This window comes from Mandrillus leucophaeus, unplaced genomic scaffold (genome assembly GCF_000951045.1).
Source record: "Mandrillus leucophaeus isolate KB7577 unplaced genomic scaffold, Mleu.le_1.0 Scaffold65, whole genome shotgun sequence".
Taxonomy (NCBI): Eukaryota; Metazoa; Chordata; class Mammalia; order Primates; family Cercopithecidae; genus Mandrillus; species Mandrillus leucophaeus.
This window is the reverse complement of record NW_012107030.1, coordinates 4,613,799-4,631,700: the sequence shown is the minus strand read 5'-3', so window position 1 is coordinate 4,631,700 and position 17,902 is coordinate 4,613,799. Positions and strand designations below refer to the sequence as shown.

General features: G+C 35.8%; 1 protein-coding gene across 2 annotated transcripts in view; it reads right to left on the bottom strand.

Moving 5' to 3' along the window:
* Positions 1-4,049: 4,049 nt before the first annotated feature.
* FAM204A (family with sequence similarity 204, member A) overlaps positions 4,050-17,902 on the bottom strand; it is a 36,797-nt gene continuing 22,944 nt past the window's right edge. For both annotated transcript variants that reach the window (XM_012001107.1, XM_012001109.1), the window contains 2 exons: positions 5,511-5,617; positions 4,050-5,213 (listed from right to left, as the gene is read on the bottom strand). In XM_012001107.1, coding sequence (XP_011856497.1) covers positions 5,162-5,213; positions 5,511-5,617 — 159 coding nt within the window. In that variant the 3' untranslated portion in view covers positions 4,050-5,161. The remainder of the gene's footprint in view (positions 5,214-5,510; positions 5,618-17,902) is intronic.

Sequence of the window (17,902 nt, the reverse complement as noted above, 5' to 3'; positions counted from 1 at the left end):
TGCAAGCGTTAGTTTATCTGACATATAGTAGGCGTTCAGTAAACGTTCCTTGGGCATTATGTAGGGAGCAATTCAAAGAAACGCAAAGCTTCATTGTTTCACTATTCCTTGTGACATTCATAATTACTTCTGGTATCACCCATCTTACAAATGAAAACACTTTTTATTGTGGGCAGTCATAATTGTATGCTATCCATCAAACAATAAAACCTTTATAGCTGAGACACATTCGCCTGAAGATGAAGTGATATATTAACTTCTTGATCACATGCCAGAACATACAGATGAATATGAAACAGACATCAATAATTACAGCTTGTACTGTAGCTGTTGGTTTCTAAGGCTTTAAGTTCAATGAACAAGTAAAAACTGGACAGACACACCCTTCAGAAATTAGAGGTGGAAAAAGATTACCTCATTTCATACCTGTCACACAGCAGGCCCCCTGCAGCTATTCAGCAAGAGGCAGCCCAGGGCCCAGGAGGGGGTGTGGGCTGGAGCTGCCAGGACGGTGCCAGTGGGCAGGCACGGGGGAAACCTGGCAGGGGAGCACTTAGGAGCTGAGGTTTCTCTTGGGCATTACTCTCCCTTCCCCTTTCATTCCCTTGTATTCTGTTTCCTTGAGAAACCTGGTCCGGATATAAAAGCACATACTTAAATTCAATTTCTTAAAAATGTCATCTCACCTGGAAAACAAACTTTACTTGACTCTAAAAATGAGTTACTACTACTACTAATAAAAAGATAATTATTCGTCAGCTAATTCTTGATTTTACATGCACATCTAAAAACATAGCATTCTGCATGGCATTTAATAAACTGTCTCCCAGAAGCCTATAGCTGTGTTCCAGGATTGAGATCGTGAAAGCCAGTGTGGCAGGAAGCTACTCTGAAGCATCGCTGTATTTGAAGAAATTCCGGAAAGGGAACAGACACCTCCAGAATACTCACAGTGGAGTAGGAGGAGATACCAAAGACACAACACACCTCACTTTTACATTAGAGCAAAATGGTTCGATGCCTTTCCAAGTTTCCTCGTGGTAATCTCCACTGGCCACATGCTGTCATGTCCTTTACTGAAGGCAGGAATCCCTTTCCAGGAAGTCTGTGCTGATTACGGCAGTAACACCAGAAAATGTGTGTAGGTATTTTTTTCTTTTAAGGCAAGCAGTGTGGAGGGAGGATGAAATAATAAAGATTAAAGAATGCAGTTCTGCACATTTTATCAAAATCTATAGAGCACCCCAACCTCAAAAATGAAAAATGGACCTTATTGTCTCAGTATCCTACAAAGGCCAAGAATATATATTGATAAACTTATTCTAACACATATTCTACTTTCTAGCATAAAGTCACCCACTAATTTAAATTTGAAAACCTAGATACTCTGATTACGTCATAATAAAAATCACTTGAGATGCACTGCCGTGGGTTTACACAGCCTTCGACTTTTCAAAGTATTTTTCGACCCGTCACCATGCTAGAAGGCACTGATGTCACAAATACCAATCAACATTTGGTTCTGGAAAAAGATTTTCATGTACATATTTTGTCCAAATATTACTATTTGTTTCATGAAAGTCAGAGCTAAGACTTTAGTAGACTGTAAATTTTAAGCCAATGAATAAACAGTTGGCAGGAAAAAATATTAAACTGACATGCAAAGCATTTGTTGCTCTGCCAGATACTAAAAATAAAAGCAACTTCTGCCAAAATGGAAAACTTGGATTCAGTTGGTTCTGGATTAGACTAGGTTTCACTAACTTCAAAATGAGATCTGACATAACATCGGCTTGCCTCCTCAAACTTTATCATCTCTTAAAAAATAATGTACAGTTCTCATTTTGCTTAAACAACCACCTCATACAATGTTTTCTATTTAGCAAGATCACATTTCTTAAAAAGCAATGTCTTACCAAAAATTTGGACGTTTTATAAATTATATCTTCATTTTTTGAGAATTAAATTCAAACTTGTCTTATTAAAGTTATTAATAAGCTAATAGTTAAAAGATAATATTTTAGACAAAAGGTATAAAGAAAATCAGAAGATTTTAATGTGAGTTCTAAGTTGTGACTTAAAAGTTCAGATAACATTTTATTCCTATCCTTAGCCTGCTGCTCCCTTATCTGTCAGCCTAAAAAAATAAGTGTGTTTAAAATATGGAGTTTGAGATTTATGATCAGTTGCAGAAACCTGTTTACGTACTGATTTACAGTCTTGGCTGAGGTATTTAACTCTGTCATCAGAACTAATTATAGCAAACCTAAGATTATATATTCAATCTCTCCTTTCGGTGAAAGACATAGAATGTTCTGCTGAAAATCAGAAACATCCTGAGGGCTCCCAAACAAGAATGCACTGCCAACTTTACTTCTCAGAACCAGTGCTGTAAAGCTCAAAATTACCATTCTTTAGTAAGTTGTTTTAGCCTAAAGTACTTAAAGAGTAAATCATAGTTCCATTAATTCCATACCCAATGGCCTGAAACATATTAATCTCAGTGAACAATAACTGACGTTTACATTACTGATCTAACTCAGGCATTCTGGTAGTAGTAAATGCACATATTGAAGTTTTAGGAACCAAAGTTATTACTGATCCAAAAAGAATCCTTATTTTGCTATGACTAGAATGGAATGGACAAATGACTACATCCTTTGAGCAGCATGTGTACTCAAGGAATAATGTTCCTATGAGCAAAATGCGTAATTGCTATTAGAAAGGATAAAACTGCTCTCAAATGACATGTCAGCAGGGCCAACCCAAGACAACCTCTCCCCAAAAATCTTCCCTCCAACCCCTTCTTCTGCTATACATAATATTTTAGAGCTTTCCACAACCCATGCCCCGAAAAGGGTGAGGACGTGGGAGACGTGGCTTCCTTTATTAAATGAGCCCCCGCTACACTTAATTCTGCTGCAATGCCTGCCTTCCGCTTAGCTAAAATGTTCCCATCTACATGAGAACCCCAAGGGGGCGCTGAGGGGGCAACTGCAGGCATTGGAGCAGGCTGAAGAAGGGCTTCCTTGGCTAGACAGGATTCCAAGTCAGACCCTACAGGAGGCCACTCTGGCAAGGCCTCAATATGGGAAGTGCAACATGCCTGCAGGGGTCACTGGTCACTAAATGCTCTAAGGAGTAGAAACAGAAAAAAAAAAAAAAAAAATGAGACAGAAGTCAAAGGGCAATGGCCATATTGGGGCCCCCAGTGTGAGAATATCTATACCACTCGCCTGCTCAAAAATAACATTTTTAGGATTTCAGACAAAACCACTGGACTGTATAGTGAATATTTCCCCCATAATGGATTTTTAGAGGAAAGGTTTCTATACTAAAAGTCTGTATTTACCTAATTTAGCAGTTTGAAATGAATATTGTAGGTAAGTTTTACATGATCGTATCTATAAAATGGAACAAGGGATACTAAATCATAAAATAAGACTTTCCTTAAATCATAAAATAAGACTTTCCAACATTTGGTCTGGATACTGAATTAGTATGACACATAATCTTCTAAAACTTTGCTTTCTCTATGCTGGCTTTTTTCAACTAAGTGAAAAAGCAAGATACGATTTTTGGATGCTTAAATAGTAGCTAGGTTCTCTTATTCCAGAGCATAGAAAAAAAGCCATTAAATGTGCCACCATAAATAAAATTTTGTTACTATTTTAAGTCTAAAAATAACAATAATATAATTATAATCATGATTCATTTTATATGTTTCTGAATTTATATTATCAACCCAGAGAAGGTTTATATCAGACAGGTAGGAAACCTCTGACAATGACAAAAGAGGTGAACTGATGAAAACTATGCTGAGTGGTTCTTTACCTCTGCTGGGCACTGAGCAGGCAGGTGCCAACACACCTGGTCTTGTTCACCTGCTTGTTTTATGATTTCCCTGAGCCCCTTTTCTGTTAGAACCAGGAAATGTACCTCTAATGAAAATGATTTCCCATGTTATCAATCCTCTCTTTCGGCTCATTAATTCATTCAATCTTTTAAGGAAGAATGGGGAATGGGAGGAAAACCAAACAAATCAGTTCTTAGAAGGTTCAAAGTTATATTATCTTGAGTTATAATTGTCCGTTTAATACAATTACACCATTTTTCTCTTCTAAGAACCATCTCATAATTTGAAGAATGACATAGCTGAGAAAGATACTTAGTAAGACATTTTTAGGCATTGTTGAATTTGAATCATCTTCCAAATACTATATTCTGCCCCTTTCTTTATTGTAATAGTTTATCTGAAAGTACACAAAAATTAATAAATTGCTTTTACTATGCAATTCTGAAATATCAAGTCTGCCTCCAATAAAAAAAAAAAAGTAACTACTTTTATAACATTAAGGCCAAGTCATTTGTAAAGATAATATCAACTGAGACTTTTTGGCACTTACGACTAATCCATTATAAACAACTGTCAATCTTAAAAACACAGTTCCAGTAAACATGTAGTTACACTGGGTACAGATAAGAAAATACAAGGCCTGCATGGTATCTCATGCCTGTAATTCCAGAACTTTGGGAGGCAGAGGCAGGTGAATCATACGAGGCCAGGAGTTCAAGACCAGCCTGACCAACACAGCAAAACTCCGTCTCTACTAAAAATATCAAAAAACAAAAACAACAACAAAAAAAAATTAGTTGGGCGTGGTGGCGTTCGCCCGTAATCCCAGCTACTCAGGAGGCTGAGGCATGACAATCACTTGAACCCAGGAGCAGTGGTTGCAGTGAGCCAAGATCGTGCTACTGTACTCTAGCCTGGGTGACAGAGCGAGTGACACTCTGTCTCAAAAAAAAAAAAAAAAATTAAGTACAAGACGCTCACTGGCCATGCTAAACCAAATGAATGAAAAGCGCCCAAAGTGATTTTATGCCGAGGGTCCATCCAAATAAATAAACAAAATCTTATCCTCTTCTTTCTATATTTTCTTACATTTCTTATACAAATAACAGAATGCTTCATTGTATTCACTTCAACAGGACAAAATCCTTAAAGAAAGACTGAAAAGAGCTGATAATCAAAATCTCAAAATTTATGTTTATTTTTGTTTTAGTGCTATCAATTTTCTGAGGTATTAACACAGGCAGGAAAACATTCTCAGTAAATTGAGCATCTGAGTCTACAAATGTCTTGAAGCACTCTGGCAAGTTACATGTATCCCATGTTGCTTTTGGTTTCCCATCTCTTCTTTGCTTCAAATCTAAAATGAAGAACATAAAAATCTCAATTTATTTCTTAAAATAAAAAAATACTTCGCTGAACACGTTTAGAGACCAAAGCAAAACAAACAAAAATTTTTCACATACTCCAATGATTACAAAATAAACATTAAACAGGATGAAGAAACACCTCCATATTTATAATCTGATAAGCATTCAACAAAGAAAAAAAATGAGTAACAGTTACACATGAACTAGATCACAAAATATATTAGCAGAATTTCTACAATTTCTATGAAGTCAGAAGAATTACTACTAAAAATCTTAAGTAAACTCACCCCCATGCGAGTTTCTTCTTTTTTCGGGCAGCCTGTGAATTTTCAACCTCCTTTTTGGCTTTTACAAAGTTGTGGCAGGCAACTGCTTTAGCAATTTTTACACCAAGCTAAGAATTACAAAGGAGGAAAAAAAAAAGTGAAAATAAATATTCCAGCTAATACAGTAATCACATTTATATAAATAATTGAGAACTTATGGGTAAGAAAGCCATGTCTAGAAATTAGAAATTCTACGTTCAGTCGCTCTCAAAGTATAATGAATACAAAGATAGGACCCGTATCTCCTGTGACTCCCAATAGACCCTTTACCCTAGTTATACCAGTCTCCTGGATGGAAATCCTTCTCAAACTGAGGCCCCTCGAGGGTCCACAAAGGTAGTAATGAGGATCTTCAAGCTATTTCAGCATTGCAGTAGGCTGAACAGGAATTTACCCCTGATAAGGCTGCAGACACTGACAGAGACATCAAGTTTCTTTGCTCTGGGCTAGAATTACAGCAACTCAGTATGGTCACACCAGTTATCTCATGCTGATCAGAAGCTCTGATTGGCAGTCACAGATGTGATTAATAAAACATGGGAAAACTAATTACTACTTCATAAATGCACTCTGTATGATGGGCAACAGCTTTTAATTCACTGAGAGAAAAAAGAATATCAGGGGTACTAAGGTGAAAAGGCTGGGCACCAGGACCACAGTATTAAAGTGTCCCCTGTGCAGGGCCCTCTATGTGTGCCCCCTTTACACCCATCTGCCAGTCCTACAAGGTCCATTCACAGTGAAATCCCCCATCCCAGAAGTCTTCTTTAACTCAACCTAAAACAGTCCTTGTTTCTCCAGCCCTTCAACTTTCAGTTACACACTCTGCTCTACACAGCGCTCTGGCTGCAGAGCTGTTCCCCAGCAAGTCTCTCCAGGATAAGCACTGTGATGATATCTTCTACTTTTAGTGTGCTCTTATTTTTAAAATGCCCACCAATGTGGACAGCTCAAGAGTACCCATTAAGAACCCAGGTTAAACAATAAAAGCTAAGTACCTCTTTGGTGCTTCTTGCCTTTTCTATCCCTTGTACTCAACTGACGCACATTAGTAGACAGGCAGACTTGCAAAAAAGAAGAAATGACGTAGAAGCCACTCTAAAGTCAACAGGTTAAAGCCTAAGTTCTAGGGATCTGCTTGCCAATAGTAAGGCATGGCAGGAGGTTGAGCACATGTGTAAGCAAAGAAGCAAACTTAGGAGAGCAAGGTTTGGCACGCTTGACATGTCTTTCAGCTTCATCTTGGAGAACAGTTTCCTTTAGATGAAATCGACAAGTAGTAATCAAGCACTGTCTGTAGTTTATAAATGAGGGCAAAAACAGATTTGATTTTTCAGTACAGTTAAGAACATATATATAAAGAACTTAAACAAATGGAAGGAAGCCGACAATTGAACTACAGTGCCAAATTGGTCAACATCAACAGGAAAGATGCCGAAGAAAGGATGATTCATTGTAAAGCAGACTGACCTCAGTGTCTTCCCAAAACTCGGATCCATATTTAGCAGTGCTACTGTTGTCTTCCTCTTTTTCAAAGGAATAACATTCATTCAACAAATTTTACGAAGGCATAAATGCATAATTTTGCCAGGCACTGTTCTAGGTGCTGGAGATACAGCATTGAGCAAAATGGGTTGTTTTCAAACTGTGGGGCTGGGGAGAAGGAGTTGGCAGTTACATTTGACTGCTTTAGTACTGGCTTTGTTCTTTTGGTTCTCTTTTCGTTTCCAGTTCTTTATTGTAGAAAAGTCCACGTAAGTCAACAAATAGAAAAAGGCTAAGAATCAAAAGCCTGTATCATCATCATCCCAGGAGAAAATGAAACTCTGGAAGGAGGCTGTGGCATAATTTATCATTAAGATGAAATTCCTATCCACTGAAAAACTATCCATTTGTCATACATGTAAAAAAAAAAAAAATCAAGTTAACACCTGTCAACTAGTTAGGCTAGTCAACCTTGCAGTATCCAACAAACACCCAAATCTCACTAGCTAGCTTTTATTTCTTGTCTCACTTTAAGTCCCTGTGGATGGGCAGGACTCTCCTCTAACTTGTGATGCCAACATCTCAACATATGGCTTTCAGGATTATCATGGCGGAACAAGAGCTGGAGGGCCTCACAATGGCTCTTCGATGCTTTAGTTCAGTAGTGACACAAATCATTTCTGCTCAGAGCCCACTGGTCAGAACTACTCACATGGCTCCAACTAAATACAAGGGGGCTGGGAAATGTGGAGGTACAGCAGGCTCTGAAGGGAGCAGTAAATATACCTAATAAACTATCTTCTGCTGTAAATCATAGCTGGCTACTTGTGTTTAAGATGCATATAGGTCTCTCAACATTCAAGTGGACAATCAGTCTCTTTCCTGTTCCCCATCGCCAAAAGGTAAAACAGAAAAATCTATATTTTTTCCATTAACTCCATTCCTATCAAATGCAAATTCAGTTTTGCTAAAACCACCCACCAAAAATGGCCCACTCAGCTAGCTTCTCTTATATTTCAACTGAGACTATACTGTAAGAAACAAAAATTATCTGAGCCATATTTGCCATGTACCACATTAACAATGTGAGAAAATTATTTTTTAAAACTGTTGTCAATTAAGACATGGCTTACATTTTTCTCACTGGAATTTCCCAACATGGTTGTCCTGGTTAGGACAGCCAAACCAAGCCAAAGAGCAGATCCCTATGTCTGGGCGTGCAGTCATTTGACTTCAATAGACTCTTCCCCTCGACATGTCATGTACTCTAAGACTGTAAAAGCTTTTAGTGCTCTAGCAAAGCTAAGGCCAAATCCAGCACAACCAGCACCACGGTAAATACTTACAGCGTATGTTCCTTAATACAGTATATGCTTGTTAAAAATAATTCATTAGAATGTATTAAACAGCCATTCACATGAGAGGGCTCTATCATTTTGTAAACTTCATAAACGACTAGGTACATAGGCAACACTTTCAAACAGACCTGATCCTATAAAAGGTGTATTTTCTAACTGTATTTTACCTTGGCTTAGGTTAAACTATTCTTCAGCTGATAAAACACTAAACAAATCTGGTCTATGTATTCTCCACAGAAAGACATCTTATAGCTTATAATGATGATGAAAACTCATAGCCTTTTTGTGTCCTTCATATAATTAAAATGAATGTGTCTCACTTATTTCTCTGGAGAAAGAAAAAATATCTGAAAATATAAAAGGATAATAAGACCTTCTATGAAACAGGTAGTTGAGAAGAAATGGTTTCCCAGTCGAGATAACCTGGGTTCCAGAATATAAAAGAATATCATGCTGTGTTGCAGTATTACAAACAAATAAAATAGGCCGAAAAGAATCCCTCTTTCAGTTCTATAAAAAGAAAAATGCATCTTCATGCTCAATGTAAACATCACAAAACCTTGGTCAATGGTTTTATATTTAGAAAATGGTTTTGGGTCATCAGATAACTATAGCAACACAATGTGGAAAGAAATTTCTTTAAATGAATAAAAATATATACAAAATTTCTTGTATGTGTAGCCAAAGTATCAGCATTTTCCATATAGAACATCCAATATTTTGCTGCATTTTAATTAAGGTGTCTAAACATTATCACAAAGAACTGCAAATTGGTCAGAGCATGCAGTAAGGAAAATTAAGCTCTAAAGGCTTTTTATCACCATATTTCAGGAACCAAGGGTGTAAAATGTTCTAATTTGGGATATATTAAAAGCCATAAAAGGTCTTTCAAAAAGATTAATGGTACTTTGCTTGGATTTAAGATAAGGGCTTTAGCTGGTTGGAAAAGCAGGGCCCTGGCTGGACCCTTGAGGCATTCATCTTTACAGCCACTTGGAAGATTTGTAAAAGCGTCTGCATAACCTCAAGCAAATGCACGGCGACATTTTTTTTAATTCCTTTCAATTTTACAGGTTTAGCGTGTGTAAATCATATTGGGTTGTAAAATAGATATAATGGCACATCCTTGTAACATAGTACAGATTTTTAAAAGACAAACTTCAAATTAAGTTAGTTTTTCTTGCAAAATCTTGTCATTATAAAGTTTGCTGATAATCATTTGAAGCATCTGATTCAAACCGCTTAATCTAGCATAACTGTAAATTTCTTATCTGTTTCAGAATATATTTTACTCATCTCAAAATTACTAGCTTGTAACAGATTTTTAAAGTTTTCCTCCCTTTTGAACACTTTCAAGGCACTTATTTAAAAATACCAATTATCATACTTTAACTTTTTATGGAATAATAGGTCTCTATGAAAAATATTTATGCCATTCTCTTTTGTTCTTTAATTAAATGAAAACAGATGTTTTCTGAAGTAAAGCGGAACCATTACTGGAGTACTTAAAGTGTTAAGGTCTTTAATTTTTATATCAGTTTGGTCGACAATTCTTGATTGTCTTTACTCAAGCTCAACATTAATGTCAAGCAAGTTACCTAGGAGACGAAAGAGATCAAAGAGACAAAAACCCCTCCAATGTCTGATTAATCAAGCCTGCAAACAGCTTATTTCTTTTAGCCTGCATGCAAGTATGAAAATGAGATTCTGGGAGCCGAACATTGTGCAGATTTGTTCATTCTTATCAGAACAAAGCCAGCGGCAGCTTATTTCATGGATCATTGGCACTGTCATCAGTGCTACACAGAACGGGTGACAGCTCCTCATTTTGAGGCTTGAACAAAATTAGCAAAAAGTCGGCACAAATTAGCCTCTCATCTTTTTAGTAATATGACATTATTCATTTACTTTTTATCCAATTTTTAATTTTTTCCTTGTCAGCTATCCCTTTCTAGTGTCTCTTGCATAGCATCATAAAATGCCTTCCAAAAAACAAGCAAAGAAATAGCCAAAGTTGAAATAAAGTACAAAGTTCAAGAAGCAAATAAGAAAAAGCACTTTCAATGACTGGTAATACTGTGTTTTTAAAAAATAACTTTCGAAACGCTGCACTAAGATTGATTTTTAAAAAACAGCTCAGAATGCCATGCAGTGAAGGAATTTTAAGAAACTGGTGGTATATTTCAACAAAGAATACAATGTGACCAATGTGTTTCACTCAAACCACAATTCAATATGGTATGTGCTCTAGTAAATTCAAGACATCTACATTTGAACTGGTACCTTTCCCTCCGTGGTCACACCTGAGATGCCAAAGCCCTGGTGAAGCAAATAAACTAGGCCATATCCAGTCACTTAACTCCTTCTTTAAATCAAATCATTTTCTGTTCTAAAAAATAACCTAATTTCACTGTCACCTTAAAATGTGCATGGACAGGTTTGCATATGTTTGCATGTTTGTGTACTACATATATCTATATGTATGTACAATTGTATAAACAGCTATCATTTATTTTTATACCTACAACTCCTATCACTTTATTTCAAAGCATAACCCATGTGTTTTTAAAACACATCAGATATATATACAAATATCTTTTATCACATATGTGTATATCCACATATCATTCATAGATGTGTGTATATGTGCATATATGATTCATATACTCAACTCTGATTTCATAGTGAAATCATTTACGTAACACCTGTTTTAATGATGACTATTAACGCTTCAAATTATATGTGGATTACAGTATTCCAAAGGAGGGAGAAGAAGATGTTCTACTGCTGAAATTACTCCTGGATACAGACATTTATATTCAAGCAACTTATGCCATTCATAAGGGAAAAAAGCATTAAAAAATTAACCATAAGCTGTTAGATGCTTTACACAGCCCCCATAAGAAAGACAGTTTTTTTAAAGAACTGTAGTACTGTTTTCAGCAATTTCTTTATCTCTGTTCTTCTAAGTAAGAAAGCCTATTAACAAGCTTTGAACTTAAAATCACATTTACAATAATGTGCCATCAACAGTTTTATAAGCTAATTAGAAAAAGATTAATTAATGACTGGCTGCTAATAAAATGGCAATCATGAAGAAAGAAACCAAGGGTGCTAAGCTTCAACTACCACCAATTAAGAGCTAATTACAAACAAATTATATATGTGTTTTGCTGTGGGCTTTAATTTACTAAAATGGTTTTAATTAAAAGAGAAAACATGCTGATTAATTGAACTGCAGAAAAAATCTACAGTATAAACTGTGCTTTGTCTGTCTCTTTAATTAGACTTGTAACATCTGAAATCTTTTAAGGTTAGTTAAAAGCACAGATAAACATAATTAAAGGAGAGCATAAGGAACGCCATTCGAGGTGATCACCCAATCATACCCCAAAGGTTAAAAGAAAACATCCTCAATGTAATGAGATCTGAATGAGCACACCTAAAAACCTGAGAGAAAAAAACCATCACTGAACACTAGCCTTATTTTTCTGATGTTAAAATGCTGCAAAGTCACGGCTGTGCACAATTTTGTATGGGAACAAACATATCTTTAAACTAGATGTAAAGAAATTCATCCAGGCCCTCTCCTACTTGGGAAGACACAGCTTATTTTCCATAAACTTTGCTAATTGTTGATCTACATGTAATAGCTGAATTACTTGTAAGAACTAAGGAGAACAAGGCTTCAAATAATTAAAATAGCCCTTTAAACGCCCCCCTAGATAACGTGCGGAATACAAAATAATACACAGAGGAACTTTTAAATTAAAAAGCACTGAAAAATGACCAAAGTTAATGAATGAGAGCGAGTTCTAGATGATCCTCAACAGACACACATACCCTTCCCAAAGGCAGAGTTCCCACCTTCCCTAGGTGATGAATTAGCTGCTGACCAACACAAGCCTATTTGGTGAGAGGTTTTTTCCCTCCCCAGTCTCCTAGATTCTTTCTCATTGCTGATTAGTGAAATATACCAAAAAGAAAATGGTCTCCTAAACTCTACTGCTTTACTGGAAAGTGTAATAATAAACAAGCAAACAAAAGAAAAAGTAAGGGACAGAAGGCACAGTAGTAAAATTTGAAAGAGAGACATAAAATATATTTTGCCAGAGAGTGCAGATATTAGATGACTCCGTATGAAATAACCATTTAAACAAAAAAAACCATTTGCTTTTACAGTAAAACCTAGATTATATTCATCATACACATCCCAGACACTAGCAATGAAATAACTTCCTTTCCATAAAAATTAAATGTTGATTTGGAGATATTAAATTTAAACCCTTAAAATACATATGATACTTAATGCATTTTTACTATGTTTACTCAGTCTTCAGTGGCTAGAAATCACAATTAAGACAATAGAAAAGACCTGCAACCTTTCCGCAGGGTCACAGGTTCCAGTGGTCAATTGTTAGAACAGTTAATTGGAATACACCGTTAAGCTTCGTATCTGAGCAAACCGTTTTACCTCAGAAACATGGCTGTCAAGACATTTCTACACAAAGTATTCACAAAAACAGAAAAAAGATCTGCTTCACTATAACATTGTCTTTCAATTCACTTTTTTTCAGTTATTTTTTTGATGCAAACATAATGGCATTGACTAGAAGTAACTTTAAACTTAAGTTTGAGAACATCTCTAGTTCAAAATTTAAACAAATGTTTTAAACTCCAGATACAGTAACACTCTAGGTACTCTGATCAAAATTGTATTATTTGGGGAGAGGGTTTTTTTCCCCCAGGGGGAGGGGACTTCAAGCTCCTTTTCCACCAAGATAACAGCACTTGTATCTACATAAAACTAATAACTGAAACGAAAAGGAAGAATTGTAGTCGAACCCTCTCAAGGAAACCAAAAGCTAACAATAAACTGACTGGAAAAGTCCTCCTGAATATTAGAGCAAGTGCTACAGCATCCACAGCACTTTTGAGAAAGGATTACTTCTCAGATGTTAACATAAAATGAAAAATCTGTCTCCTCAAATGTACATATATAGTCCTCTTCTAGAAGAATGCCTTCAGGTGTTCTACGCAATTGCTTTACAGAGTTTAGGCTATAAATTAACAGTCTGCCCAAATTTAGGAAGCATTTAATTCACTTAGTTATAAAATAAAACTTGAACAATTCAAACTTTATTTTTTTTTTAATGGCCATTCCTACCTTCTTGAAATATTGACAAACTATTACTACTTCAACATTATTAACTTTACCTGTATTTTGAAATCCAAAAATTTAAGCAGTCTACTTCATTTATAATAAAATTAAAATTCAATTCCTGGCACAATTCATTCTGCCAATACCACACTTACATCTATAAAGAGGGTACCATTAAAATGAGATATAGATATATTTATCATTTCTACCTGTGATACACCGTGGTTATATACTCAATAATATTAAGCTCAACAGCACTAAAGGCTAAAGTCATTGCCTTAGTTCCTTTTTTATAAGTTCAAAAAATGAGCTTTAAAATATGAAAAATTTTATCATATCATGACTCTAAATCAAAGGGTTTGGATTCAACAAAGATGGCAGTGCATTATAACCATAGGATCTCAGATGTAAATATTATATTAAATGCCTTGCAAATCATCAAAAACCAATATGATTACTCTTTGTAGCTTGTGCAAAACTATTATGTTACAACATAAAATTCTGGTGTTTTCAAGGAGTCAGGTTTACTCTGCCGTCAAAGATCATCCTGTTTCAGCTATTTACAGAAAAAGTATAATCTTTAAGGGCATAAAAAAGCTCAAATGAAATTCATAGGCAACCTCTTTTTCCCCATTCATTTCTGCCATCACACTATACAGGTATAACGGAAATCAACCTGAGCAATAGGTATGATGCTTTGGATGGCAGACACTCACTGTTCTGCAGCCAAACCAAGTTGGTTTTTATCTACAGCAGGCTAACATGAAGATGCCTAGAGAGAAATTCCCTTTTATGTGAGGTTCAATCTAAGTAATCAGTAGTAAGCAGCTACTTCTTTAACATTATTAACTTTACCTGTATTTTAAAATCCAAAATTTTAAGCACTCTACTTCATTTATAATAAAAAATTAATTTATTAAATAAAACTTTATAAAATTAAATTAAAATAATTTATTTATTACAATTTTTAGTTAAATCTGTTTCCTTAGCTAAATCTAGGCTTTAGCACTTAAAGTATTTGTTTCTATTGTTTTCTATAAATTGGTATGATTTAGATTTTAATAAACATAATGTATAAGAAAAGAAAGTACCAAAGCGTGGCATTTTCAATGATCATTATCAATGAATGGAATGTACATCAAACCAAGTCTGAGTTTCACAAGCCACAAATATGCTCAAATACTTGAATGTGTATTTTATACACATACACACACACACATATTTCAAATTAGAACAGTTTCATCAGTATGACACAAACCCAACTATATGTTTCTACTTCATCCCTCCTCCAAGACTTTTAACAAAGTAATCAACAGGAGGGACAGTCTCAACCACATTACATGATAAAACCAAAGATGATGGCAAAATCTAGGCTTCAAACATGTGAACGTGATTGAGTCATCCCCCCAAACCAGATTCTACACATCTTAATGTCATCATTAATTCAAGAGAACATGATTCTGGAAAACTATGTTCTTGCTGTATCACAATAGGAACACACTAACAGTCTTATTTTGGAATACCGTTTGTGTGTGTGTGGTTTTTTTTTTCTTTTTAAGAACTATTTTCAAGGCCTATTCTCAGACATGGTTCTACTTTTGGCTTCATTTTTCTCAATACTGATGCTGCCCCATTGGTTTCATAGGCTTATAAATGTTAAACATCAAAAATTAGTTTCACTTATTATGGTTGGAAAAGGCTTTAAGAACTCTGGGATCTGTGCCTCTGAGCAAAGGCTTTATCAGCAGGTCCCAGTCACTGCTGCTTGAAAAAAGAAAACGGTACTGATGAAAACCAATATACCTGATTTCCAAAAGGACACCTACCATGCACGTATACATTTAATTCATAAAGGGCTTCTGTCCCCAAACTCACACTTAGTTCTCAGAATCCCATCTCATATCCACAGTGATTGGTACCAAGGAGATAAATATGTAAAATTAAATCTCAAACCAAACTATTCATTCAAAAATTCCATCTTGATTATTCTTCACGGGTGCTTAATGAAAGTAACATCGGTATCTTTCCAATGCCTGTGTCTGAACTGCAAACATTTTCCAGATGTTTTTCCACTTATACAGGGCAAAGAACAGGGCCTAAATTATTTTTCTTTTAATCAGAATGCTATAATCTGATTAAAAGAATGCTATAATCCCACATCAAATAAATTTATTTGTATGAACATAAAAAGAACACTGAGGAAAACATTTACTATTCTTACATTTACAAGTGCTGAAAATCTCATGTATCTCTAAAGCAATCTCATTTGTCAAAAAGTATGACAGGAAATAGCCCTTAAAAAATGGAAAACATCTAGTCAGTATCATACAATTCCCATTTCTAAAACTGCAGTATGACAAAGCAAAAAAAAAAAAAAAAAAAAAAAAAAAAGAATCCTAATATCCTCAAAGGAAACTCACATTTCTGAAACCTCTAAGGCACTAGTTCTGTATGCTTTGACAAACAGCTTCAAACTGCACATAGAAGGAAAGCTTGCAGTGAATGGTAACGCGGCAGACAAGGACAGAGTGCATATGCAACTGCTGGTGGGCAGAATGTCACATGGTGACCCTAAACCAACCCAGTGCATCATTTAGGAAAACTTTATCCAAATCCCAATTGTCCACATTTACTGAGAAATTTAACAAAGACACATAAAAGATTCTATAATCCAATAGCTCACTTAAGCCGAGTTTTAGATTTAGTTCGCCAGGTGACGATTAAAAGTACAATGAGGTCATATTTTAAAGATCAAAAGGAATTTGGCAGTCACCATAATAAAAACTCTCACAAGCAAGAAAATCAGCAGTGGACACTAAAACAAACAGGGAAAACATGAGAAAGAGCACATTTACACAGTCTCAGATTATCTCCTAACTCCCCACAAGACACTTATTTATTCCAAAGGAAGAAACAGTAACGTCACAGTGGAGCAATCTGGAGACACTACCTGAAGTAGTTAATCAAAGTAACACCATTAGGAAAGGGACAAAGAGACTGCATGAGTCTCTGGATCGCTGACACTGAGAAACACACATTACTCCTGGGATTTTCCTGCCAAAAATGCATAACCTAAAATAAATCATGAGGAAACAGTAGACAATCAAAATTGTAAGGGACATGCTACAATGTAACTGGCCTCTTCATATTAAGGTTCTGAGAAACAAAGAAAGACTGAGGAAACATTCCAGATTAAAAAAACTAAAGAAACATGATGACAAAATGCAAAGTCATTGACCAGGAAAAAGAACTTTCTTTTGCTATAAATGGAATTAGTGGGACACCTGGCAAACTTAAATAAATTATGTCAAACTAGAAAACATGAAGGCAAATGTTGTAAAATGTATTTCCAGTATCTGAGGGAAAGGTAAATAGGAAATCTTTTTACAAATTTCTCAACTTTTTGAAAGTCTGAAATAATTGCAAAATATAAAGGGTGGTGTTGTGTTTTTTTTTTGTTTTAAGTAAAATGTGTTCAACTCAAAACTTCAGCATTACTAACTCTACTAAAAGGAGCATAGAACCTGCAGTAAAATAAATGCTTCTCTGTGAATTCCCCTTGTTTCAGATGGGGGTACTAATAAGCAGAAAAAGATAAAAAGATGGACAGTTGTGCATAGATCACACGGAGTCCACATTTTAACCCTAAAGACTAGGCTTTGCCTTACCTTTTCTTCCTTTAGCAAAGCAAACTCTGAGGAAACTGACTGACTTGGGGGATTCTGCTGGTCAGTCACTTGCTACTTGGAAGAAATCACACAATACGCAACTCTGGGATCTTCCAAAAGGAAGAATGGACAAGCAACGGCAATAGGACACCAGTTTGTTAAGTCCTGTGATCCTGAAGAGACCAGCGAAGAGAAAAAATCCATACCATTTCTAAGAACAATAGGGCAGCCATACTCTATGTCTCTGTTAGTTTTTCTTATGCGCCTGTCTTACGCTTTACTCGGAACTATCTCACAGACTCCAGAGCAGGCAGCATCTGACAGCAACTGGTAACACATTTCCAGAATTGTTAAAGGGATTCAAGAGACACTTGTTCAACATACGGCAGGACATGGAATACTTCATCATCACTAGTAATGCATTTAAGTATCAGTTCTCTAGAAGGTTCTGTTTCTGATCCAAATGAGGTAGATACTCAGACCAGACTTCCACCAGCTTCTGCATCCCTAGGGACTGGTTACTGCTGCCTTGTGTGCTTTTCAGTCCCTGAAAGCTCCCTTAAATCTTCAGCCACTCCTCACTATACTCCCCCATCCTTAGAGCCAGAAAGGTATCTATGCATTGGAGTCTCTTCCAACCCCACAGGCACTGCTCCTCCCCACCATTTCCTGACATTTTCA